Genomic DNA, 25911 nt, shown 5'->3' with positions numbered 1-25911 from the left:
ATAAGGCATTAATATTACAAAATTGTAGATAATACAAAGTACACCTTTAACAGCTTCATATTAACTGTGTTATTCATTTTTCTGTATAATGTGGTAAGATTGAGTCTTTTATAATTTATTTATTTATTTACTCCTTGCATAAAACATGCATCAGCTGTGTAAAACATCGATGGGAGATTTAATAATGTATTTATTTAAAAAAAACAAAACAACAATAATAATAATCGCAGACCATAATTATCTACATATTGTGCTTCAAGTATTGGTTCCTTTTTATTTTCATTTAAAAAGAGACTGTGTTACTGAAACTACTGTGTGACAGCCAAAGTAGAATGGACTTACAATCCTGTGTAATTTATTTAATTTCCTTTGTTTTTTTAAACAAAAAAATCTTATTCAAAATCACACCAAGTAGGATTCAGCTGTGTGGTAACAAAGGTGTATATAGAAGTACAAAATAACCAAAATGATAAAATTAATGGAATAATTATTGTTGCGTTATATCCAACAACGCTAGAAAAAGTGTGACTTGTTCACTAGCCAAGAGATTTACTATTTTGTGTGTCCGGTAGTTATATTAGCAAATGTAAAGTTATGCCAAAATAAACAAACATCTAAAACATACAACATTGGCTTGTTATACAACTGAACAATGTTTTCTGATTTTACTTTTTAACACTGTTTCTGTAAAATCTTACTTTTCAAAATAGCTTTAACTCACTTTTCACGACTGTGTAAAATGAACAAAGGAATTAGGTGAGCTAATGTGAATGGTTTAGTCCACTTCTGTTAGTACTTACTAGTATACCTTTAATCAATATGGTACCATGTATACTGCTGTTAAAAGCTGATGCTATGACATTCCTTATTGTCTTTAAATGGCAATTCCAAAAAAAGGATGTTCATTTTTTTTTTGGTATCCTTTAATGTATCAAGTAGGCTATTTTACAAAACTATGCACACGTTGTTTTCTGGGTTTTGTTTTAAATCTGTCTTTTAAAAGAAGACATCTGGTAGAACACTTTCAATACATAAAGTCAAGACAGGAGTTTAAATACAATTTATGTGGAAGAATTAATTCATAATTTAATAAATAAACAAAATACATAAATAAATAGATAAATAAATAAAAACATAGAAAATTATATATATTATATATATAGATAAATAGATAGATAGATAGATAGTTTTTAGCATTTTTTAACGAACTGCTAGAAGAACAGTGGAGGGGGGATGGGACCCTTTTAGAACAGGGCATTTATTTTTACACTTATGCAAACAAAGGAGATACAATTTCTTGTGACATTTTGTCAGTGGCGATGAAGAACAACCTGCAAGTCTTCAGGTAGGGAGCTGATGATGGTCTCAATGTATAACTCTAGTTTCTTGAGCACCTCCTCTCTGACAGGGAGCTGTTGGTGATGCGCTTTAATCTGCAATTGAAAGAGAAATTGAAAATATGAAGTCTCTGGCACTCCTGCAAGAGACTCAAAATATGAACAGTCTTACGAGGGCTTGGTTTGCCCAACCACCATTAGTGTATCATTATTATGTACAAGTATCTTACTGATGTTCTGATGGAATATCATTTTCAATCCAAATGGTATTGCTCTATTTATGAATGTAGAAATTCTATGCATCTGTGTGCACACATCACATCTTTATGGTGGAATCCATTGTCTGGCTACTGTGAGCATTTCTTTGTGTAGGTTTGATTTTTAGGGGTTATTTGACAGAATTAATATATTTACCAGCTTCTCTCGTAGTTTCAGTACTAAATCCACAATCTCAACTTCAGATTTATCTTTAATCCATGCCAACAGGTCCTGGAGAAAGACAAAAGATGATCTGATCAGCTCGAATGGAAATACAGGTCGCCGCTGCTTTTACCGGTACACCACGGGAGAAAAAAAAATATCCTGAAAGCATCTGTCCCAATTCAACGAGAGGCAGCTGAGATGACCTCAGTCACACTTTTTTGTTATTTAATGAAAAGAAAAAGAATGAAATCACATAACATTATGATTAAATGTTAAATGCATCATTTTACATTTTAGTCAGTTGTTTTTTTTTCTTTTAATTCTTAAATCACATCATATCACAAGGCAATGAACCTGCAATGTTGACACGTTAAGGAGGAGACTCCTCCTTCAAGTCCAACATGGTTTATACAATTTACACAAGTCACAGCGTAAGCATGTACTCACTGCACTGTACTACGTGACCTGTCAAATGCGATACTGTATCCCAATTAAACTAAGTGACGTCCCAATTAAACAACATAAATAGCATTGGGAAGAACCAAATACCAGAGTTTTATCCCACTTAAACAGAAATCCCAATTATCAGTATCCCGATTAGGTAGTGCTGACTATACATTTATTGGAATCAGGAAAGCCAAGTTTGTGCTATGTGCAATACATCTTGTCCACCAAAAAAATAAAAATAAAATAAACATTAACAGTTATGAGACAGAAACTTGTATTATAATAATCACCATCTCCTTCTATTACTTACAGCCTCGCAGATAATCTCTAAGTGAAGGCACTCCAGTTTCTGGGTCATTTCATGGTGCCGCTGGCGATACCAGCCGTCAAAGTTTGGTGACCTGAAAAATCGGCTAGAGGAAAACAAAAACAAATTAGTCAAGGTAAAAAAAAATAAAAAATTTAAAAGCTAAAAAGTACCCCTCCTGAGGGAAGCAGAAGACCTTGCCTAACCTGTAAAGCCCAATCCAGTCCCCTTTGAGAACAGAGGTAAGTTGAGGTCCTGAATGTTCAAGTGTCCTCATAAACTCCTCCTGACTGAAGGGTCTGATTTGAGGGGGGTTCTGAAAAAAAATTGAATTAATACATGATTAGTAGTAGTGGCAGTGAGCAACAATAGCAGACCTGTATATAATCCAACAGTACCAATACAAAATAATAGTAGATTTATAGTAGATTCAGTACAGCCCAAAGGTCAACAAAGTATTCTCAGACAGGTCATCTGTCAAGACAAACAAGGTACAAATAAGCATTTACAATTCTAAAGAAAAATAAAACATATACCTTCCATGGAGTTACAGCTCTTTGCAGTGGCATTAGACTCACCAGGTAACGTTCCTGTAATCATATGGTAAAACAACAAATACAGCATAAAAACGTCATTGCCTTCAGCAAGTGAAAAGTTCCACACAGAATATTATTGCTAAAAATGAAATACATCTTAACAATATTCAAAAAGGCCATTTCTTTTTCCATTGCTGGTGCCAGGTGATTTAAACAAGGAACCCTGAAACACTGAACGAACACTTCACTGCTGCAGTAATCTCCAAAGGTGACGTCACTTGGCTCATAATCAACACGGAATCTAAGCAGATAGTTATTTTTTTCCTTCTTGTAATTACATTGCTTAAATTACGCAGATTAAACAAGACATTCAATTTACTGGCATTACTGAAATTTATATTATTTATGTATTTTGCAGGGGACTGTGGAGCTTCTCAATATCTACCATAGTAACTTTAAAATAAAGATAAAGGGCCATAAACAGGCTAAATAATCTCCTGCATTTGGAGACAAAGTACATTTTACTCATGCTGTACTTAAAATGTTAAACATATACAAAACCTAGATTATTTGAAACATCCGGCTATCATGTTACCAGATTGTCTACTGCGCATTCAATATGCAATCATAGTTCAACTGGATATAACAAGTCTTGTTCTGTAAAATATTACAGTACAAAGAACATGCAGTTTCAGCAGCAGGTTTTCCTTACCAAAGGTATTATGAAACTCTGAGTGAGCTCCAGTAAGTGTCTCCTCAAGATGGCGCTCTGTACCTCCGATGGTCGCTTCCTTTGAATCCCCTGTGTGTAAGTCAAGTTGCTTAATTCTCCAGCTTGCACAAGTTGTACCATTCAGATATAGATACTTTGCAAATAGAGAGTCGGTTCAACTCATGATGTTGTGTAACACAATAGCATGGGTATGCCCAGCACTGCTTATGCTACTGACTAGGGGTGCAAGGGTACACTAATATCACGATATGATACATACTATGATATGCAGGTCACAATATGATATGTATTACGATGCATGTGATGGTCCTAATGGGCCACTTGTGTGATACATAATAAGATAAAATGATCATTTAATAACTATTTTGTCAGAAGACTAAAATTTAATTAGTTAGGGAGAGTATGTATTTATATCAACTATAAAACACACTTATTCTTCACTCAAGAACCATTTGCTGAACTACAATGAGCTCTGTTGTGCTTTTGGTCTTGTATCATGATACAAACAGTACATACTTCTGTTATGACACAATATATGATGTCAAACCCCTACTAGTGACACACTTGCAGTTTGGAGACTCCTGCGGTACAGTATTCTATAGCAGTTTGAGTTTTAGATGTATTGGCATGACAGAAGTTCTGCGTTATTGTTCGCAGCTATCTACTTGACCTTGGAGGAACAAGGTTTCAGACACATACAGTGTCATAATTGCATCTTTGAGCTACAAATAACTAGCAGTACAACCATATCAAAAGCACTGCACGGCCCGGCCGAAGGAACGGATCATTTTACAGAGCAGGAAGAATCAGTCTACTTACCTTTAAAAGTCTTTTGATAAGTGTCTTGTCCTTGTGAAGAAATGTTTTATAAGCTGTGTAGACCCCTGAGAACATAAATTATTGTATTAGGTGCGTTAGGGGAAGGTGAGAGTTATGGCTTTTTTTTTTTTTTTTTTTTTTTTTTTTAAAACAGCATAATACTTTTTTTTTCTTAATAAAAAATCATAACCTACCAGGTTTTGTATCTAGTGTCTTCAGCTTTGCAAGTTTCTTCACTTTTAGTTGTTTAGGCAAGTCACCTTTAATGCAATTCAGAGAAACGTCAAACTGACAGTTCATGACACCATAAAGTTAGCAATGTGCTACAGAGATGATCAAATATGTGGTCTCCTGGTTACAGTTACAGTCCCACTCCCACATCAGTAGGTTTATTCTGTTTATTCTGACTGTTATTCATGATATAGTGCCCCTTGTTAGAAGGTTCTTTATAACACAGAACAGGTTATAAGACGGTATGGTTGTGGCTCCCATTTGCCCCATAATGCCATTAAACTATAACTTTAATTCTTGTTCTAAGGCGGAAAGCAAATAGCATGGTCTCTTAATTATGACCCCTGACTACAGCAGTACTGTATTTAGTGTAGCGCTGAAAAGGTCTGTCAAGGTATAATAGATTTATATGCAATTCTATCATTTAAGTCTTTGGATTTTAAATCTGCAAACATTTTGCACATTTCTCTAAATAATATTTTAACAGGACTGGGCATTTCCTCCTGTAGCCAGTTTCTTCTACACATTTTTTGACAATTTGTTAACACTGACCTGATAAATATATTCCCAGAAGCTGTACAGAAATTGTGTCTGTCTACTACAGTACAATAAACAGCTGCTCAGTAGAATATAAAATATCAAAGCACTACAAACCCTGCTATAGTAAATCTACCCTTGGATTTGTTCATATATAAGAGTATGCAAGAGCATACAATAGCCTTTTAGTATATGAAATATAAATGAACAACATTTTATGAAAACTACACATGTAATGCAGTCTTACTTTAATAAATACACTTGCTAGATAGTTTTTATTTTCTTTCTGTGCTCATACCAGACATTTTCAGCTCTCCTATGCGGATGATATGGGGCCAGTATTGGAAGGTTTTGATCAAGAAAGGGTTTGTTACCCCCAAGATAACATTGGGCCTGGAAAACAAAAGCACAGACTTCTAATTAGGCAGTACAAGGTTATACTGTACTTTAAAAAGGGTTATAAGGACTCTCTATCCATGTGTGTTTATACATAACCCATTTTTAAATATGAAACTGACAGTCTTTAAAACAGGAAATATCCAGTTAGACTCAATTCTGCATGACCACTTTAGTTTTAATTTGGTGTATTACTTACGGTGCTTGTGTCCTGGTTGTGTACTCTTTAAATTCACTGTCGTGAATTGTAAAGTAGGGGCGATAGTCACAGCAGTATTTTAATGGGGAAATAGAACTGGAAGAGAACATTCAAAAAGTCAATATAGTAAAGATAGACTAAACAAAGTTTGATATTCATTAAACTATTTTGGACATTTTTTGCAACATTGTAATTTACAACAGTCTAGAAAATCTTAACATTTTGTGAATAGAGCCCTCTTTCTGACAAATAAAATAATAATTACTTGCCAAACTGACGTCAAATGACCACTTTTGACAACCTTACATTTATCAATTTTATTTCAAAATAATTCTCAGGGGCTTACAAACCAGCTTTTGGTTCTAAGAAATAAAAACAAGGCTGTAAGAACCTGGTGAGCGCGAGAATAGTTTCGGAGGAAACGGCAGGAGATGGCGCCATGACAACAACTGGCTCTCCCAGTAACATCAGCTCCCACAGCATCTGAATATGAATCAGGATCGGCTGGAAACATCTTAAAAAGGAAACCACATTCTATTACAGGACTGTATTATAGAGGTGGAGGAAAACTCAAATGCTTATAATAAAATGCACATGTGCCCCACCTCTCAGGTTAGAACACAAGTTGATTCTGAAAGCATCAATAACTTTTTTTAGAATTGGAAGAGATCTTCTAATATGACAGGTACCACCACAGTATCTCTAGTCAAACAGAAAGTACATACTTGAACAGATCCAGTTCATGGACCGTAGACAGAATCATAGGTGCTGGCAACAAATTCTGAGTAAAGAAAAACAAAAAGAATGTTTTCCATATGTATCAAATTCTTTAGCAACAGTCTTAATTGTAGTTAATGATATAGTATGTACTACATGCTCAGAGGTTGACTTTACAATACCAGGGAATACTTGGATTATTTGCATCAACACTCCTCTAAGAACCAAGGATGGCTGACACCATAGGGCGATTCCCCGGTGCCTTAAATTCTGGTGGGTTATAGGTTAATCATCCCTTGTCTATACAAAGAAATTACAGCTCACAAGAGCTTTATAAAAGCAACTGACCAGTCTTTTACTGCTTTATTGTGATAGTTACCTCCTGACAGTATTGCTTAAGAGGACTGGCTCCTGGTTTGTCATTCTTTGAGGGAATTCTCATCTGTAAGAAAAGTAGTAATTCCTAGATGGAAGTTGGGGACTGCAGACATATTTTTGTAATGTGAAACAGAAGAAACAGAAGCTTATAGCAAGGTAATCCACAATGCTAACCTAAAACCAGCCACACTCAAGTAGGGTAGGGCAGTTCAGCAAGCTTGGAGTTAAAGGTATCATGGTAACAGTGTGACATTTGGTTAATTCGATTTGTAGCACTAAGGCACAGTAGGAAGCAAATACCAGGTTGGTATAGCTTGGGCCACTGAGGATCATAATAAATTAAAGCATACCGTATAAAGATCACAGACTATGTACAGTAGTCATGAGTAGTGAGCATAAATGCTAGCGTGTGCACAATTCACATATGTATAGACCTGTACAACTTACCTGTATAACCACCCCCATCACTGGCAGGTTCAGAGTTTGTCCAGGGATTGGAGCAGGCCATAGATCAATCTCACTGCACACTACAAAGCAGGGGGAAATTCAGAGAATAAGTATAGGTATTTGCCTGCTGATGTGAAAGTAGATGTAGATGTCACCTTCTAAAGACAGTTGGGTTTCTTATGCTGTAAAACTACCCAAATTAGAAGTGATAAACAGCTTCTTGTCAGACATAAAAAGGCATATTATAATAATGGTAATAAGAAACTCTGGTTGTATTCAGTTATAGATGTTTGCATACAGTAGCAGCAAATAAAATGAAAAATCAGCTCTGACAGAAGGAAGTTGCTTTAGCAATAATCTTTGTTGCCTTGTTTCCTATTAAAATGCTTGCCCTTCATGAAAACAAAATGTACTTATCTGGACAGTCCTTTTAAAAATATCAATTATTTGACATTTCTGTTTACTGGATATGCAAAACATCTCATTACACAGTTATATTGTGCATTAGGTATCTTTAACCGTAGGCTGCTGACATTACTTAGTTCCTATTCTGGAAGAGCAGAAAATAAATTAATGAGTTGAGAAACCATTTCCTTCCTGAAACATGCACAATTGCATCCATATATGGTGTAGTAATACCAAACAGAATGATTTAAAAGACGTCATAAGTAGTCTTTGTTTGATTAACAGATCCCCATCAAACAAAGGTGATGAAGCAGGGACGCTGTTATAAAACCTAACTCAGAAAAGTGGGACATTGCATTGTCTTGAATACAGTGTGTATGCAAATTTAAACAGGTCCATGCAACTATCTTCGTAAGTCTATAATGACTTAAATAGCTTAGGCGGTGAGCCACAAAGTTGAGTACTTGATTAAGAAATAGATTTAAAGGTTTATTTATTTATTTCTAAAGAATATTTTGCTTGTGGTACCAGTATGTAGCATTTTTTTCACATACATATCTGTTAAATTCAGTACAATGGATTTATTTTGTAGTAAACAGCCTTCTGCTATATTCATTTTTAAAAATACATGGTTAAAAATAGGGGTGGGAATTTCGAGTAATTTAGTGATCGAGCATTCAAGCGTTAAAAATTCTGAGTACTCAAACCTAATGCCAGACAATGTTATTCTACATATGCGCCACAAAAAGTACCATTTTAACAGTAAAACTGCTGCGGTTATACTCATACCTATTTATTTTCTAACATATAAAGCACTACTTCAAAAAATGAAAAAAATATAATAAACACTTTAAAAGAAACTACTGTGTAAACAGGTATATGTACATACAAAACTGTAAAAACGAAAGTAGTTTTTAATTTAAAATGAAAGTAACGTGTGTTAGCTCTTGTGTGTGTCATTCGGTGCAGCACAGAATCCAGGTTGAGCTGCTGAAAGCATCTTTACATAGAGGTCAATCCTGAATAAATCTAAATATTAATTACATGACACTAACATTTGTAGTCTTAGGTGCATTCATATTTCAGTTAGAAAATGTATTTAACCCAAATAGATTCCCTTTATTATTTCTTACCTGCCTCCAGACAAGGCTCTAGCTTCTCAAAGTATTCAGGTGCAATGAGCTGCAACAGGGATTGGAAAAGATTCACATAGGGGAGTCTGGAAATCAGCACAAGAGACTGTAAACAAAAATAGAGCTGTTAAAAGGGCAGGATACAGTAAACATATCTAATATGTATATATTGGCTCAAGTATAAAAGGGCACTGTGACAGAAAGAATAAATCTTGGTTATAAATCTTCCTCCCAATCTGTGAGGACGCTGTGTAATGGGAACAGTGTGCCCCGGACTGGATGGTCTGCCAATTCATTCCAGGCAAAGGTGGAAGTCGGACATCTAGAAAGGGGGCGAAGCCACGGTACACCAAGTCATTAGCCCAGACGGGAAGCAATATGGCAACCGCGGATTGGAGGAAAAACCCAGGGGGTGTGACTGATGGTACAAAAGGGGGGACGGGGGCTAAGCAATCTGTTCCTTTGTTATGGCTAAGAGAGAACCTCTGAAGGAAAATAAAAAGTAACCGTGAGTGTTTAGTGTCTGCTTGTTTTGTCGTTTCTAGTTGTAATCATTTGTTCTCTTGGTAGATGGATAAAACATACCAGGAGCTGACGCTAAGGCCAGCACCAGCCCGGACAACACTTCACCACTGTGCACTAATACATTGTATTTAACACTTCCACATTATACTATTTTGGGACTGTAACCAGTGGTTTAAAACTGTGCAATACACATTGCTGTGTATTGCCTGGGATTATTATTTACAGTCGCCATGACCTGGAATAAAAACGGAACTAATAAAGAATTGTTTGGACCATGAACTTTGTTGTCCGTCACCTGCTGCGCATTGCATCACTTCTACACCTGCAAACCACTTTGCCACAGGCACATACAGGTGAGCCAGGACATCTAACACCATGTTATGACTTTACAGTAGCGAGTAGCTTAAGATTTTAGAACAACTATGGGCACCCATCTTGTAAGTTATTAAAAACACAGAGAGTGTATCATTTTTTTAAGCAAGCAATGCTGTCGAACCTTTAAAAAAATAAAATAAATCCAATCACAGAAAAGCACAATGGAGTTCAATGTTTCAAAGCTGTTTGCAAACCATCAATATTTGCATATTTATTTTGTATAACATAAAATTACCTTTATTAGTCTAAAGATTGCAAAGTTAGAATCTCAATCATAATAAACCATGCAGCTAGAGTAACATTTTTTGGCTGATTTGTATCCAACGGTAATACATTAGACATTATTAGTTAAACACGTATATGTTATATAGTATATTTTCCAGCTGGACATTAGAATTTGCGAAATGTCACACACCTTTTGAAAATATCCTCTCTTCACAGAAACGTCCTTAACTTGCCTGAAGTAGACATATCCATAGAAATGTGATGTATCCCTCTGGAAGTAATAGAATTGAAGTAAAATTCTTGCAAGCACAGTACATGATAGCATTAAGGTTGAAGAAAGGATGACCAAACTTAAACTGTAGATGGCTATTACCATAGTATTTTTTTTTTTTTTTTTTTTTCACCTTCAGCGCCACTGGTGCCTCCCTGGTATATGCATTCTCCTCACGAAACCATAATGTCTTCCGTCCCACAGACTGACAGATCCGGAAACTGAACTGGGTATCTCCGAGACAACCTGTGTATCATTTTGTATTACAGGTTTAACAAATATATGCATTCATTGATTGTAACATGAATCTATAAACATCACATTGGTTTGATAACTTGCTTTGATAAATGGATTACTTAAATAGATGCCTGAAATGTAAGTCATCAAAATCTAAAACCAATCATCACTACCAATTGAGTGGTTTCAATAACATATGAGAATGTACTGCAAGCCGCCTTATTTTATCCTACAGTACAAAGCTCCAGTAGCTGTCCTGTTTATCAAGTAGCCAATGTTGTTATTATACTCCACCTACTGTTAACTATTAGACTGATTACGTGAAACTAAAGCATAGCCGCAAAAATAAGACTTTTCTGATCCAGTTATGCCCCTCCGATGAATAGCGGTCTGCCTTCTTAAAACATTCACATATAAAAACAATACTGAAATAACACTTATTTTATATTGTACAAAAAGCTAACAAAATACAGTTGATTTGAGTTACCTGAATATGAATCTGGAAAAGACAAGTAGCATATGCTTGTTTTCTAATAAAAAAGGGAGAAGAAACACAGTTACAAAGGTATTCAGATTCTGATTATAGCCCTACCTATGTAACTTATTAGTGATGGCATAACCATTCATGTTAACTATTTGAAAAACACAATCATAGGATCGCAGAGCCGCATTGGGATATATGGTACCCAAAGCGCATTGGGGTATATGGTACCAGAAGATCGTAGACATAGGTTGGCGCTAACCCACGCAGAGCCATAAAAGTCAGTAATAGGATTAAATTTTACTCTGAACTCCACTGGAAGCCAGTGCAGCGTGGCTAAGACTGGAGCAATATGATCAGTGAATTTGGTTTTAGTTAAAATTCTGGCCTCTGAATTTTTTTTATAATTTTTTTGAAACACCAGCAAGCAAAGCATTACAATAGTCTATACGAGAAAAAAACAAAGGCATGAATCAGATTTTCTGCACCTGCCTGAGTAAGACAGGCACAAATACAAGCAATATTATGTAGATGGTAAAAAGAAACTTTAGTAATATTACGAATATGCTCATCAAAACCCAAGTTTTGGTCAAAAACAATATCAAGATTCTTTAGACTAGTGCTAGGCTGGGTCTCAAGTCCGTCTACTAAAACCAGTTTAAAATTTCCAAATTTAACTGATGTGAGGAACCGACCAGCATTACCTCAGTCTTATCAGGATTCAACTTTGAAAAATGTAGCTGCATCCAATTCTTAATGTCACTTAGACAATGCGTAAGACAAGATATCGATAACTCGAAGACTGGAGAATTGCGCATGTAACCCTGTGTATCGTCCGCAGTTGAGTGTATATCGGATTATATCCTCGTGTGTGACAGGTGACAGTCCTGCTGTTGCCTTCCCCACTCTAGTTTTTTTTTTTTGTCTGAGTGTTTTGAGCGTACTACTACAGCGGTGCGTATTGGAGACCGGCGATAATTTGAAGTCTTACGGTATTTAACCTTTGATATGAAATGTTTTTGGAGAACTAGACTGATTTTGGACCAAACTTCCAAAGATAACTTGTTATTATATACAGGAAAGGTTTTTTTTTTTTTTTTAAAGAAAGATTATACATGAATTAAACAAAGAATTAAACAAATGTTTACCTCTTTTTCTGTCAGTTTAACGTCATGTGGATACACGAGCTGGAAAAAAAAAAAAAGATTTGTAAAAGCTTTGTTACGAGTACTGTAGCATTAAAAATGGTACTTCCTTTTTGTAGTTGCGTATCCGCAGTACTGTCTGGTCAGTGCAATTAATATGGGGACATCTATTCTGGCTATAAAAATAAGAACAAATTATCATGCGTCGTTTTTTAAACATTCAGCCTATACATTGCTGTGAAAGTGTAACACTTGGTCACACACACTGCAGTAGTCAATTAATAAGAAAAAAATTGCCAGGCTCCTAACATTCAAATATATTAAAAAACTCGAATCAAGGAAGTTGATGCATTCCGAAATCCCTTTCCAGAGCTGGTAAAGGCAGCCTCCCTTACCCCAGAATATATATATACACACACACACACTAAAAAAACGTTTATGAAAACACAAACCTTCTTGCTGTATTATACAAAATACAGCGATTTGCACTTTCTAAATGCATGCACACCCCTGATTTATATTTTGATAACAAACTGTGCTGGCGTCGCAGATTTAACGTTAAATTGTGCCTAAATTATGTATTTTTTAATATTTATATATACCCAGTACTATACGATTCATATAACCCTTCGGCTCATGTCCTGTTATTCCCCTCCCCTCGACTCGACTTTGCTTCCTGCTCTGGCCCGGGGATGCTTTGGTACCTCAATGGCCTGCCCGAGCTCCAGGTCGAAGGTGACAACGCAGACACACTCGAGCCAGGATGAGAAGCGGGCCCAGGGCAACCGTCTAGCCGAAGCCCCAGAGTTTAGCTCCGATTTAAAATAGCTTCGGGGTTCATTATTTTCAAACAGGTCCATTACGGTTTGGGTAGCTGTTCCTTCATTGTTCTGGTTACGACTGTATTTTGGGGGACTTAAATTAATAAAGTGTCACAGCGCCCTCAAACGTGGAGGACTTGCTGTTCAAAGCTTGCTCAAATTTTAGCAGACTTGTTGCGAACTCCAGATGTTGCATTGTATTGTTGAATTCAGATCCAACATTAAACTGTCTCTACTAGTCTAAATACTGCAGCTGTTTAATCTTAATCGTTTTAAACCATGCAGACAATTTTAGTGATATTGGAAATGGTAACTATATATAAAAAAAACAACATTAAAAACCCATCAAAAATAATTGATCTGCCTGTCAGATTTTGCACAATTAGCAGCACTTGCCTGCTGGTCTGGCTTGGGAATGGGGCAAAACATAAATCGTCAGATTAATTAAAATGACAGTCACCTAGCGCCAGTGTTTTAGTTGACGAGGGCAGAATCAATACTTTGTGATATGAAGTAAACTTGCTTCAGCCAAGTTTACTTCATGCCACATTAACTACCGACATCAGACTTAGCGCAAGTTATCCTCCGGCCTAATATTTGGATTCATGACAAGTGAGAGCAGTTGTTCGCTGTGCATTTTGATATTCAGATTTCAAATAACTGCATGAAAGAAAGCAACTGAGGAAATATTCCTTGTTCATTTATGAGCGCTCCCGTGAAAAAAAAAAGTGCGAGCCTTTCTCTGGCTGCGCGCGTCCGTGGTAATGTCCGCCATTTTGATTAGAATATATGACAGATATTGTCTTCCTTGAGCTTAAATTTTAAGGTTGACGGTTGGATTATTAAGCATTTATTTTATTTACACGAAATAAAGCACATAACTACAGCAAGCAAAAATAAAATATACGTTTGAACTGCATGATTACCTTGGAAGAAAGCCGAAGGGAAAAACGGTAGCACGAATGTTTACGCTAAACAAATCACAATAAACTAAACGACTTTTTAAATTTATATATTAATATATATATATATATAAGGTAAGTTATTTGGTACAAAATGTAATGGCTATTTTTATGTTAATACTAATTCTGTGTATATAACGCGTGCTAATTTTATTTAAACTACTTTCCCTAGTGCGTGTGGTATTCGCACGGTGTTTACAATTAGATATTGTCAAGGACAGGAAAATATTAACAAAATAAAATGGATTGCCTTGCAGCACAGTTATAAAAAAAATAACAATTGGATAACTTGATCCAATAGTGTTTTGCATTAAGAGCACCTTTTTGTTTTGTTTTTAAAAGGCCCTCTGAAACTTAGCTGGAGGTCGATTGGGTTTCCGAGTGTAAGGCGGAAGGGTAGATCAGTACCCCTCTATATTTGTGGGGGGGGGGGGGTTTGAAGGCTAATTGTTGTTTTAATTTATCTGTGGCGAAAGTTGCTCGTTGTACTAGTTTAGCAACCAGTTAATAATGCCCAGCTCCACATGTGACCATACATTGCTCTATGTGTGTAGGACTTAACTAAATGAATGCACAGGCAGAAAGGGCCTGGTGGGACTAGCTTAGTAAAATTATTAAGAATAATACTATTTATGAAAAATGTTCAAGAAGGTAGGCTACATCTGTTTTTAAATGTAAATTGGGATCAAGTGATCAAGACATCGAACGATGCTCAATAGCAATCTAGTGATCCTGCGAGGCCGTAGTGCAGTTTTTGAAGATTGATAATAGTGTTGTTTAGACACAGAACATTCCAATGCGTTTAAAATAATTGCTTGCAAATTTAGTGTGTAGCTTCATTGTCATTACACAGCCATTACCCGCTAGTGAAGTATTTTCTAATTAAGTTAGCATGTGGTTGGTTTTGTTATTGTTGAATTAGATAACAGAGATACTGTTTGAGCCTATACTGTAACAGCAAGTGGGTACACATTGATACTACAGTATTGAAATGAGAAGCAACCACTTTTTTTTTAACCAAAAAAAAAAAAAAAAAAAAAAAAAACAGCAGACCACATTCAGTAATAATTGTAATAATATAAAACAATATTTGCTACATTGAAATACATGTTTTTACTACTGTTTATACTGTAAACCTAACGAGTTTGAAGTACTGCTGATTGTTTTTGGCGATTTCTTGATGGAAATGGGGGCGTTCGCTTCCACATCATGATACACTATAAATTAAAGTGTTCTGTTTTCCATGCATTTGCTACCCAAGGAGGTTTCCCTTTGTATATAAAAGGGGAGCTAAACACTGGCCTAATTTGCATAAGACAGCAGCAGATTGTATTGGAAAAGAAAACGATTACAGTATAAATGCATAAGAGACAGTGGAGGCCTACTATTGTATGACAATGGTGCTAAAAAAAAAAAAAAATGCTGTGTGTGTTTGTGTCAAAGGATTTTTGTGCTGGTACTGTAGTGCTGGTAAAGCTGTTCTTTTGACTTGAATGTATGTCTACATTTACTGTAAACCGGCTTTTAAGCTGTCAACTCTGCAGGTTCTGGAATAGCTTTGTTTAGCAAAGGTTGCTTATACAAATAGGATTTGCAGGCAGTAAAAGTAAGTTATTCATGCTATTCCAAATAATATGGACACTGAAAAGTTATATCAATGTAATACAGAAAAAGCAGGGTTTATCTGCAATTAAATGTGCAATGCCCCACATAAAACATAAGAAGTTTGTTTATATTTTTGTTTTGCTTCCCTGAGCTGCTGTGTACAACAAAGCTTTTAGTACATACATACCCATAACTCCCTGCTGCTCCTGCAGAATGGTTGTTTACAGTAGTTCAGTCACAGAAAGATTAAAAAAATGGAGGAAACCTGTGCCTGCTCCTGAAACTACTTAATGTATAACAGTGCCTTGTTTCCAATGAAGCAGTGAGTAAAGAAAGACAATACATGGAAAATCTGGTTAAAACATTCAACTGTGAATCAGACTCGGCATAAAACAAAAAGCATTAAGTCAACATTGTGGTAGGGTATCTGAATGGAAGTACATTACAGTACATTATTACCATACAGGCACATCTTCACATTTTTATAGCAAAACATATTAAGTCAATAGCAGGAGCAGGTTATTAATCAGTTTGTATCAGCAGCTGAATTGAAATAACTTCCTACTGTACATTTCAACTTGACTATCACATGCAGTAAAGCACTACTGTATCAGTCCAAAGGACAGCCTGAAATAAGTACACAGGCTGAAATTTGTGTTTAGTATAGCTTTCTAAATCACTAACATACAGTACTGTAACAAAACTTGTATTCTCCCTTTGAAATGACTGTAAGGCTGCTGCCAGAATTGGAGTCTCAAACACAATGTCCTGTTTGGTACAGGTAAGCCAGCTTGTATGGAAATGGAATCTATATTGCAAAGGCACATTACAAACCTCACACCAAGCCACACGCCTGAAAGTGAACTCACACCTGGGTTGCTAGACAGTGGTTATTGGTACTTTGTGTTTTGTGGATTGCCTGGTTTACTGTATAATATCTGTTTAAACTAATGAAATCCATGTTGCGATGGATTTTCGTGGTACTTAATATCCAGAGTAAAATACAGCACAGTAGATGGTTATGCATAAAACTAGATCATGTTTGCAGTGGATGTGTTGAATTGAAACTGGAGAGGGTTTGGTAGTTTAAAGTTGTACTCTTTATTTCTGTGTAGTGTACGGTACAAATGCATCATTACAGTACATAATTAAAATGTCACTGTGCTTTCTTATCAACATGAACATACTTTTTATCAAGTAGAATTTTTTTAATGGTTGCATTTCTTAGGATCAATCTGGTTACACTGAAATTTGTTGACCCATCTTTTGTTTTGCATTTGTGGATGTAGACTTCGGCTTTATTAAGTCTTTTTTTCCTCCTAAGCAAACTTTATTCTCAATCACAAAATAATTCAAAAGGTAAACATAGTCAAACCCAAGTTTGTATTTCTGTATACTGCATTGTTACTCAGTGATATTACAGTTTATGTTTTAATGACTGTGTACTCTAAATCTGTATTATTTTAATATGATATCAGTATTTGTAGCAATATTGTAAAGCAATACTGTAAAATGCTGTAAAATAATTTAAAAAAAAAAAGCATTATTCGCTTTTAGCAAGACTAGTGTCTCTGGTTTATTTGGTGTACATTATTTAGTGTGAAATAGTGTCAGACCTGATATGTAGTGTACTTTAAAAGCAAAAAAGGTTTTACTTAAGGACATTGTGAATTCTCAGGAGCTGGTCATGTACAGTACTGTGAAACAGAGTCACTTGAGAATTTACCAAGAAGAAACAAACCTGAAATGATGGCAGAAATCCCAATCTCAGAGGTCTGTCTGGTATAGTATTTAGCACTGATAATCTTCTGACACATGGTGACTAGAGTACAAGTATCCGTCGACTGTAAAGTGCTGTTTGAATCTATTATTTTTTATTTGTTTTTAAAAATAGTTGACAGCTGGAAGTGCCTGATATTTTCTAGAGACAGCAGGGACATATTTGTTGACATGATGGTTTCAACCTCCAGGGCAAACAGTCATCTTATTGCCAAGCAGAGTTGTACTGTACAATCTCACTGAATGTGTCCGTGGTTGAAATCCTTAAACATTTAAGTTTCAATACCCACCGCATTCCATAAAGGCTAGGACATTTTTTTTGTGCTTCACTGGATCCACAACTTACTGTACAGTGTGTATCAAACAGGTCAGTTTCTTTTTACACATTTCTTCTTTAGACACTTTCACTGCCTGCTGGTTCCATTGTAATCTAGTACAGTAAGACTGCATATGGGTCATCAATGTCAGACTACAGTACCTGCAAGCCTAAGACTTTTAGATAGTTTGACTGATACAATCAGTTCCAATTTAAAAGTAGATTTATTTAAGGTGGGTTGGCATTTATTGGGGCTCTGAGTGTTGAAGTAATTGTTGTACAATTTTAAATTAAAAAATGATCTAGTATCATGTCAAGTCGGGAGACAATTTTGCTTGCCTACCTACTGTAGATTCAGGTCATGCCAGGATGTAGCATTTCAAGGGCACTTCTGTAATAATGCCTTCTGTTTTTGGTTGTTGAACAGATCATAAAGAGATATTTTTGTTTGCTCCTGTACAGTACTGTACAGCAGCTTGTTGTCTGATTTTCTAGAAGTAGTTCAAAGATACAAGGTTGCTGATTATTTCACTGCACTTGAAACACTACTGCTTTACAAGTAGAATCTACTATTTCAAGAATTGAGAATATATCACTGGACCATTTTTTCTTTTTTTTTTTTATACTGATTTTATCTATTTATTTTGTAAATTGGCTCCTATATTCAGAGTATGGATATTCCATTATCAGTTCAGAATATCATACATTAAAAGCCATTAAAAATGAAAACGGTAGCTTGAAAGGCTCACTCTTCCACACAATTTGCTTATGTTATAATTACACGGAATTCAACCACTGTGTGTTTTTAAGATGGAAATACCATACCTGTGTCTGTAGGTGTCTAGGTAGTTAGAAATAAAAAAATTGATAGACAGGTGTGGCATTAATGTCAGGGTGAAAGTTCCATGATTTAGCTAAGCTTCTGGTCTTAACAGTTTGTTTGGCTGTTGGACACATACTGTAGCCACAGCCCTTTTTAATATATGCACATGTAAATGTCACAATGTAACTACATATAGGAGAGAGACATATTTCACATACCGGTATGTTCAACACTATTGAAATAAATTGCCCCAGGGCTGATTTGTTATGGCAGCTAACTGTTGTCTTGCAATAAGATTTGGTACAGAAGAACTGCAGATGGGCACTGCAGAAGCTGATTAGTCATCCGACCTTTACTGCAGATCTGCTAAAGCCAGCTGAAGAGGGGGAGTTGGGGGGGGCACTCTATTTTGTCTATTTTTATACTGTAGGAATTTAAAAGCCTTATTTGTTGTTTTGCTGACTTTTTGGTTGCTGTATTTTGTACATTTTTCAATTTAAAGAGAAATGAAGGCAGTGTTTTTTAGTTTTACAAAAAGAAACCCATCCCAGTACTATATTACTGTACATTCTAGCTAACATTTTTATTTCCACTTATAATGTGCAGTAAAACAACAACTGATATACTTTTTTTTAAAGCCGCCACATTGCATCACTGTCCAGGCAGTCTTGATCTTGAACTAAGGTATGTAAATAAAATACACATTGACTGTTTTGAAATTCTTCCTGAAAAGACCCACTGATTGTTTAATTATAAAAAAGTCAACCTTTTGAGTGAATTGAAAATACAGAAAACTAATGCTTCATAACGTCCGTTTTGGAAAAGACAAAGGTAGTATACTGTAGGCCAATGTGTTGTGTAACAGTAAGTATTGGAAATAGTCATGCAGGAACCAGAATGAAATGAGTTATCTCACCAGCTGTCCTTGAAAACAAGGAAATTCTATATTGCTATTGATTTTGCCAGGCAATGGTATTGTGGAGAAAGCGCTGTCTGGCTGTATTTTTCTATGAGGTATTTTATTCCATTGTGTAAGCTCCCAAATCGAAGGGAAAAAACTGCACTATTGCTGTTGCTCTTCAAGCCTCTACATTTAATAGGTACAGGTATTCCTGGACAGTTGTTACTGCATTTCTGGGTTGACAAACATGGTGCTTTGTACATTTTAACTAAGTAAGGTCTATTCGGGGAACTTTGGTTCAAAGGAATAGGCTGAACAGTTCTATCAAGGCTTTTTTTTCTCTTTATGTGGAGTAAAGAGAGTTTGGTGGTGGGTAGGTTTGGCGTATCGAACAGAAATACCAGGTTTGTTAAACTGTTAATCTAGTTTTTCCCCCACAAGTCCCACAAGTACTTGCCACTTCCCTTTTTATGTAAGTAATTCCAGTTGATGTCTGGTTTTGAATCAAGATAAAGATAGCTTTTTCATATTCATTGACTTGGAATTATTTTTCATGAACAATCTTCTTTGGATATGTATGGTACTGTAACAACAGTTCAACAAATGTCACATGGAATGTAAAAAGGTGTTGGCTGCTGCCACATCACAAAACTGCACTTTTAGGTTTAACTCAATACTGTAAATGGACTGTACTATATAAACCATGCTTAAATTAATTAATTTGGAAGCAATTTTTTTTTCGAAGGATGAGTTATGGGCACTGTGCTGTATTTTGGGATGCCTAATTGAAGGGTGATCACTGAAGATGTTTGTTTTTTGTTTTGTTTTTACGCCATGTGACATTTTAATGCAACAATTTATATAACTAAGGAGTAATGATTTAACAGTCTTGTCTTTTCTCAGACAGGTTTGGGAAGATTTTTTACTTAGAAGTGGAGGCTGGGAGGGGTTCCGGAAGACAAATGTTTGTCTCCCTGTGGAAGAGATTTAATTAAAGACACACATTGTTTATCAACAGGTATTGATAAAATGAGATTTCATATGCACACTGATTTAATTGGTACAAAAAAAAGCTTGGAATGTACCACTTTAAAGGAGTGATACTGTAGCTAGTGCTTTAAAATCTGTTTACTTATTTGCTTAATTCATCTAATTAATGGTCTCCCATTATCTTTTGTACTCTATAAACTTTTGGTTCTTCACTTGTTTTTTAGGGTCCTCATTCAAAAAATTGTGGACCCTTATACAATACACTGATTGTGTCTGTCCATCTGTCTGTGTGCATCTGTCACACTATACCCGGTAACTGCTTTGATTTTGCACCAGTCTTCACCAAGCTTTTATCATACACTTAGCTTCTTATAGTCATAAGGGTTTGCATTTGGCTGATAAACATTCGATTCACTCATTCACTTTTATTTCATCACATACTTAGGGAGAAAAGAGTTACAGTTATTTAATGCTTCTTTGTACATGAAGTTGAAATTGAATTTACGCAAAATAAATACTTAACTTAAGTGGGCAGCAGTAATTCTTGCTCCCACTAAGTTGACAAAGGCAGGATAATCCTGTTCCTTTACCTATAGTGTGTTAAACATTAATGTACATCAATATAAATTAGAAAGGTACTGAAATACATCCCAATGTAATATCTCTTACTGTAGTGTCAATAGAAACTGTGGAATGTCCCAGTTCTTGATGTTACAGTTCTGAGATCATTAATGTTTTGTTTGTGTTTGTTTCCTTGTGTTTGGGGAAGACAGCTGGCTTACTGCTAGCTTGAAATAATGGTTGTTTTCAAAAGCAATTGCAGTGGAACATTTAATCAATTCTTAATGCCTGCCATTAATACAAATACATATATAGAAATATATATGCCTCAGGTGCGGAAGAAAATATAGTTACATTAATTACTACAGAAATGTTTAGAAAAACCAACATTATTGGAGTACAGTTTGCAATTTACAGTACACACATACACTAGGATTATGCTTATGCTGATTTAAGTAATGTTACATCTGAACATTAGCCATGTACTGTACAATTAAACAGTGTAATTAAGAATGCAGTTTAAATCATGCCTGTAAAGGTCTGTCCTGCACATGCACAAATATTTATATATAATATATATATATATATACATACATACATACGTGTGTATGTTTTTGAGTTTGACCTCCTGATGTTTCTGTCTTTACCAAATTGCACTTATAAAGTCTTTAACTCAGTCTTTTTAGTGTGAAAAAAATGAAAAGAGCATATTCAGCTGTTGATTGAGCCTTTAAATGGAAAAGGTTTGTGCATAAAATAATCTCTGTTGCCTAAGGGTATTTTTTTTTTTTTCTGGTGAGTTGCATGTCCCTAGTAATAATGGTCACTATGTAACACAGTTTTTGTTCCTGGGTAGTAAGTGTTATTTCTTAATTGCTTATGCCTCAAAAGTATAGAAAATGGCTATTATTCCCCACAGACTTTGCTTTTGTGACCAGGACAGTGATATTTCAAAATATCACTATTTCCAATGGGAAAACGGGCAAATGTGTGTCTTTTCGTTCACATAAAGTCAGAAAAAAACAACATATGAATCCAAATTAACATGTATTTATACTAAAGTAATACAAAAATGACTACAAAAGATTTAGAAGTGAGTAGTGAGTAGTACTGTAAATACAGTATAATCGTAAATCTCGAAAAACTACTCACTTCTAAATCTTTTGTAGTCATTTTTGTATTGCTTTAGTATAAATACAATATTAAGTAATGTATATCATTTGGATTCATATGTTGTTTTTTTCTGACTTTATGTGAACGAAAAGACACACATTTGCCTGTTTTCCCATTGGAAATAGTGATATTTTGAAATATCACTGTCCTGGTCACAAAAGCAAAGTTTGTGGGGAATAACAGCCATTTTCTATACTTTTGAGGCATAAGCAATTAGGAAATAACACTTACTACCCAGGAACAAAAAAAAAAAAAAAAAAAATTTGTTACACAGTGTGGTTTATACACATATATATACTCTGTTTTTTCATGGAAATGTACTATTGATGCATTGTAAAAAATAACAAAAATGTAGCTGCAGTAAATAGGTTTTAAAGTACTAGATTGGCAGTAGTGGATACAACAGTCTGCTATGGGTACTGTATTCACAGAGCTTGAATATGAGGTAACTTGAATTGCCTTGCTAGGATAACTCAAGCCTTTCCTGGAGGGACCACCCTCTCAGTGGGTGTTGGTGAGGGAGCGATGTATCCAGTCAACAGAGATATGTGAGAAATTCTGTGATACTGTAATTCAGTGATCTTGATTGCTCTCCCCTGAGGGCTAAATTGAGATCACCATTCTAAAGTAAGAAACCTTTTACTCTTTTCTTGCAGTTCTGTGTGCCTGGTCACCATGTTCTGGAAGTTCGACTTGCACACCACCTCGCAGGTCGACAAGTTGCTGGATAAGGAGGATGTGACGCTGCGAGAGCTGATGGATGAAGATGACATCCTGCAGGAGTGCAAGGCCCAGAACCGTCGGCTCCTACTTTTCCTGAGCCAGGATCAGTGCATGGAGGACCTGGTCACCCTCATAACTCGGGAGCCACCAACAGACATAGACGAGAAGATACGTTTCAAGTAAGTCAGTTTATTGGAAGAACCTGATTTAGTGCTCTTGGTAACATTAATGAAGGATTTACAGGGTGTTATGCATTTAGGAGCTTGCTGGCTCAAGTCCTGGTTGCACCGAGTTGCTGATCTTGGCTGGGGATCCATTCGCAGAAATGTAGGTAAAATAACTGCACAAGTTAGTGTTGTAAATGTAGCAATACCTAGTAAGATTCCTAAAATGCTTATCAAGAGGCAGGCTCTTATTTCTATCAGACATGTCTCCTGTAAGCGACTGCATCATAAGTGTTGCATTCACCACTTCCAGGCACTGGCCTAGATCCAGGTAGTGATATTTCTTCAGAATTGCTCTGAAACTGGGATTGTGCCAGTGGCTCTGAAGTTTTCATTTTGCTCTTTCTTTTTTTAATGGTATGTGACATGTGATAGTAATGGTTGTTTAGGGTGAACCTTCCTGTTTTGGTGGGAATGTTAAAATACCATAGATAAGAAGTATACCGTCAAACAAAATCTGATAGGTAAAAAGTATTAAACAATATTTAAAATTGCATGGGAAGGTTTATAATAATTTTTGTTTTCACTCTGAAATATTCGTTAAACAGCCCTCCCAACCCTTGGTTGTGCACAACTTCGTTTTTTGTAGATTGTGACCTTGTTTTGAATGGTTCAAAACATTTTTTGTTTTGTTGTGTGTGTGTGTGTGTGTATATACAGTACAGTGTTAATAACTGAAAAAACAGACTGGGAGTTTTGTTCATGGTTTGCAGATAGAGAAAACAGACAGTATGATGTCACCTGTTATACACATATTACCCTTTGCTTCCCAGTGTCCAATATATTTGACATTAAGAAAATAAACATTAAATAGGTATGGGAACATACTCAGGGCAGTAAAAGTTTACTACATGTCTTATATGGGATGTTGTGAAAGCTAGAACACTACATTATGTATGTTACTGTGACAACATATGCTTGCAAGGCAAAAAAACCCAAAAAACTGGCAAAGCTAGAAACAAGATTAAATACGTTCATCTTCAGTTCTACTGTAAATAGTTCAGTGTTATCCATGATCCTGTCAGCTTTAAAGATAATCTTCCTGTTTGTATGAAGTAGGGAATTTAGATTGTTTAATTTTCCAACTATTTAGGGGCAGATGTACACTAAAGTTTTGTGTCTGTCGCAATTGTTAGAAACCACATGGAAGTGTAGTGTGAAATGTACTAAACAAACGCAACGCTGTTAGCCTTATTTTCATGAGTGCTTTGCAGCTGCAGTTCTTATTTGCGCTTTAGCCTTAAATGAATATATCATTCTTGACATTCCTGCAGAAATTCACAAAAACAGGGTGGAGATGCAGTGCAAATGAATGAAGTGATCATAAATATTGTAATGTACTAAAGCTGCGGGCAATTGTGACGCTTACAATTGCATCAATGTGAAGAACTTTTGAAAGCATGTTTTAAACAGTCACAATTGTTGCTGGCATTTCCCAGTCTGCTTTTTCTTGTACGTTGCCAGTTGGGTGTTTGTCTCAAAAATACATTGAGCACAAGCACCTAATTTTCACTAAAGTCAGGGTGTACTTGCAAGCCTTGAAAACAAATTTCTGTGACATTTCTGGTTTTCCCAGTGTGTTGGGAGCAATAGACTGTACCCATGTGCCACTAACCCCTCCATCTCATTCTGAGCACCTGTATAGGGCCATGATCTATTGTGTGTTAACTGTCTAGGCTACAAAGTAGACCAAGTTACTAATAATAATAATGATAAAAAGTAAAATAAAACAAAGCTAAAATCATTTAGTTTCAATTTAAAATAATCTTTTATTTGCCATGTGTACAATGCAGTAGCTTGGTTTATTTTGTGTTACCAGTAGACTAAAGTACGAAAAAAAGTGTGCTAGATATTTGTTTGATTTTACTGTATACTATATAGGCCTTCTGTACAGATTTATATTTTTACATAATGCAATGTGTAGCCTACCCAAAACATTCTTAGTACATACGACAAAATGTGCATTTTGCAAATTGTCGTAAACAAAATGCAAATTGCGGTGTGTTTGCACTGCGGCTGGCACATCTTAGTACATCTACCCCTTAAACTTTAACTTCTTGAGAATTTTTGTTACCTATCAGAAAAGCCATCATGGCAATCAGAGTGCTGTTTGTGTTGCATGACAACATTGTTGTGCATGAGACTACATGTGTACACCCATTTTGTGTATATATAAAGACTTAGAATAAATCTTGAACAAATATCCCTACACAGCATAGATCCTACTACTGTAAAAACACTACAGCTGTCAACATTTGATACGCATGTCTTTGACAATGGTTGAACAGTGTAGAATCCTCCCTTGTATGAAATCTCACGCTGTTCTTTTTTTTTTAATAATCATTTTGTATCTGTTCCAGTTTGAAGCACCCCTATGGCCTCAATATAGCTCTCAAACTTCTCTTACCTCCATGTACAGATGGTACAGAGTGTAACCATTAGCCTGTCCTCCTGCAACACTGCCCCTAGTGGATGTCAGAAATACTTCAGTAAAAAAAAAAAAAAAAAAAAATACTATGATGTATTTCTTACATCCACTAAATAAAACTGTTACTATAACTGATATTTCCTACTCATAAAACATTACTCTTAAAGATACTGAAACCAAATTCAGGTACTTCTGAATGTGTTTCTGGGGCTTGCTGCTACCTCATGCCTATTGGCTTTAAAACCTTCACAAAGTATGATCCATTGTTTTATTCTGGGACAAATAGTTAAAAAAAAAAATT

The 25911-nt window shown here is 35.6% G+C and overlaps 2 protein-coding genes across 6 annotated transcripts in view; one reads left to right on the top strand and one right to left on the bottom strand.

Moving 5' to 3' along the window:
* Nucleotides 1–1225: 1225 nt before the first annotated feature.
* Nucleotides 1226–13227, bottom strand: LOC121318169 (protein DENND6B-like). Its single transcript, XM_041254564.1, has 20 exons — nucleotides 13009–13227; nucleotides 12308–12346; nucleotides 11166–11208; nucleotides 10575–10687; nucleotides 10361–10441; nucleotides 9046–9151; nucleotides 7508–7587; nucleotides 7062–7124; nucleotides 6691–6746; nucleotides 6357–6479; nucleotides 5966–6061; nucleotides 5669–5763; nucleotides 4797–4862; nucleotides 4603–4667; nucleotides 3763–3852; nucleotides 3051–3104; nucleotides 2721–2830; nucleotides 2518–2620; nucleotides 1752–1826; nucleotides 1226–1433 (listed from the first exon to the last, which is right to left on the bottom strand). The coding sequence occupies exons 1-20, from the start codon at nucleotides 13162–13164 to the stop codon at nucleotides 1311–1313; spliced, it is 1737 nt and encodes a 578-aa protein (XP_041110498.1). The 5' UTR covers nucleotides 13165–13227; the 3' UTR covers nucleotides 1226–1310.
* Nucleotides 13228–13882: 655 nt separating this feature from the next.
* LOC121318166 (serine/threonine-protein phosphatase 6 regulatory subunit 2-like) overlaps nucleotides 13883–25911 on the top strand; it is a 46367-nt gene continuing 34338 nt past the window's right edge. For 3 of the 5 annotated variants that reach the window (XM_041254557.1, XM_041254561.1, XM_041254560.1), the window contains exons 1-3: nucleotides 13883–14162; nucleotides 20415–20529; nucleotides 22892–23137. In XM_041254557.1, the coding sequence (XP_041110491.1) occupies nucleotides 22911–23137 (227 nt within the window). In that variant the 5' untranslated portion in view covers nucleotides 13883–14162; nucleotides 20415–20529; nucleotides 22892–22910. The remainder of the gene's footprint in view (nucleotides 14163–20414; nucleotides 20530–22891; nucleotides 23138–25911) is intronic. The other 2 variants (XM_041254558.1, XM_041254559.1) reach the window with 2 other exon arrangements.

The sequence above is a fragment of the Polyodon spathula genome, chromosome 7, assembly GCF_017654505.1.
Source record: "Polyodon spathula isolate WHYD16114869_AA chromosome 7, ASM1765450v1, whole genome shotgun sequence".
NCBI lineage: Eukaryota > Metazoa > Chordata > Actinopteri > Acipenseriformes > Polyodontidae > Polyodon > Polyodon spathula.
This window is presented reverse-complemented; position numbering and strand designations above follow the sequence as displayed.

What these genes read in the sequence shown, in the direction of transcription:
- LOC121318169 (XM_041254564.1), bottom strand. Translation starts at nt 13,164, where the DNA reads ATGGACCTGTTTGAAAATAATGAACCCCGAAGCTATTTTAAATCGGAG. An exon ending in TTAAACTGACAGAAAAAGAG is followed by an intron (nt 11,209 to 12,307) that starts GTAAACATTTGT and finishes CTTTTTTATTAG; the next exon opens with AAAACAAGCATATGCTACTT. An exon ending in GACACTAGATACAAAACCTG is followed by an intron (nt 4,668 to 4,796) that starts GTAGGTTATGAT and finishes TTATGTTCTCAG; the next exon opens with GGGTCTACACAGCTTATAAA.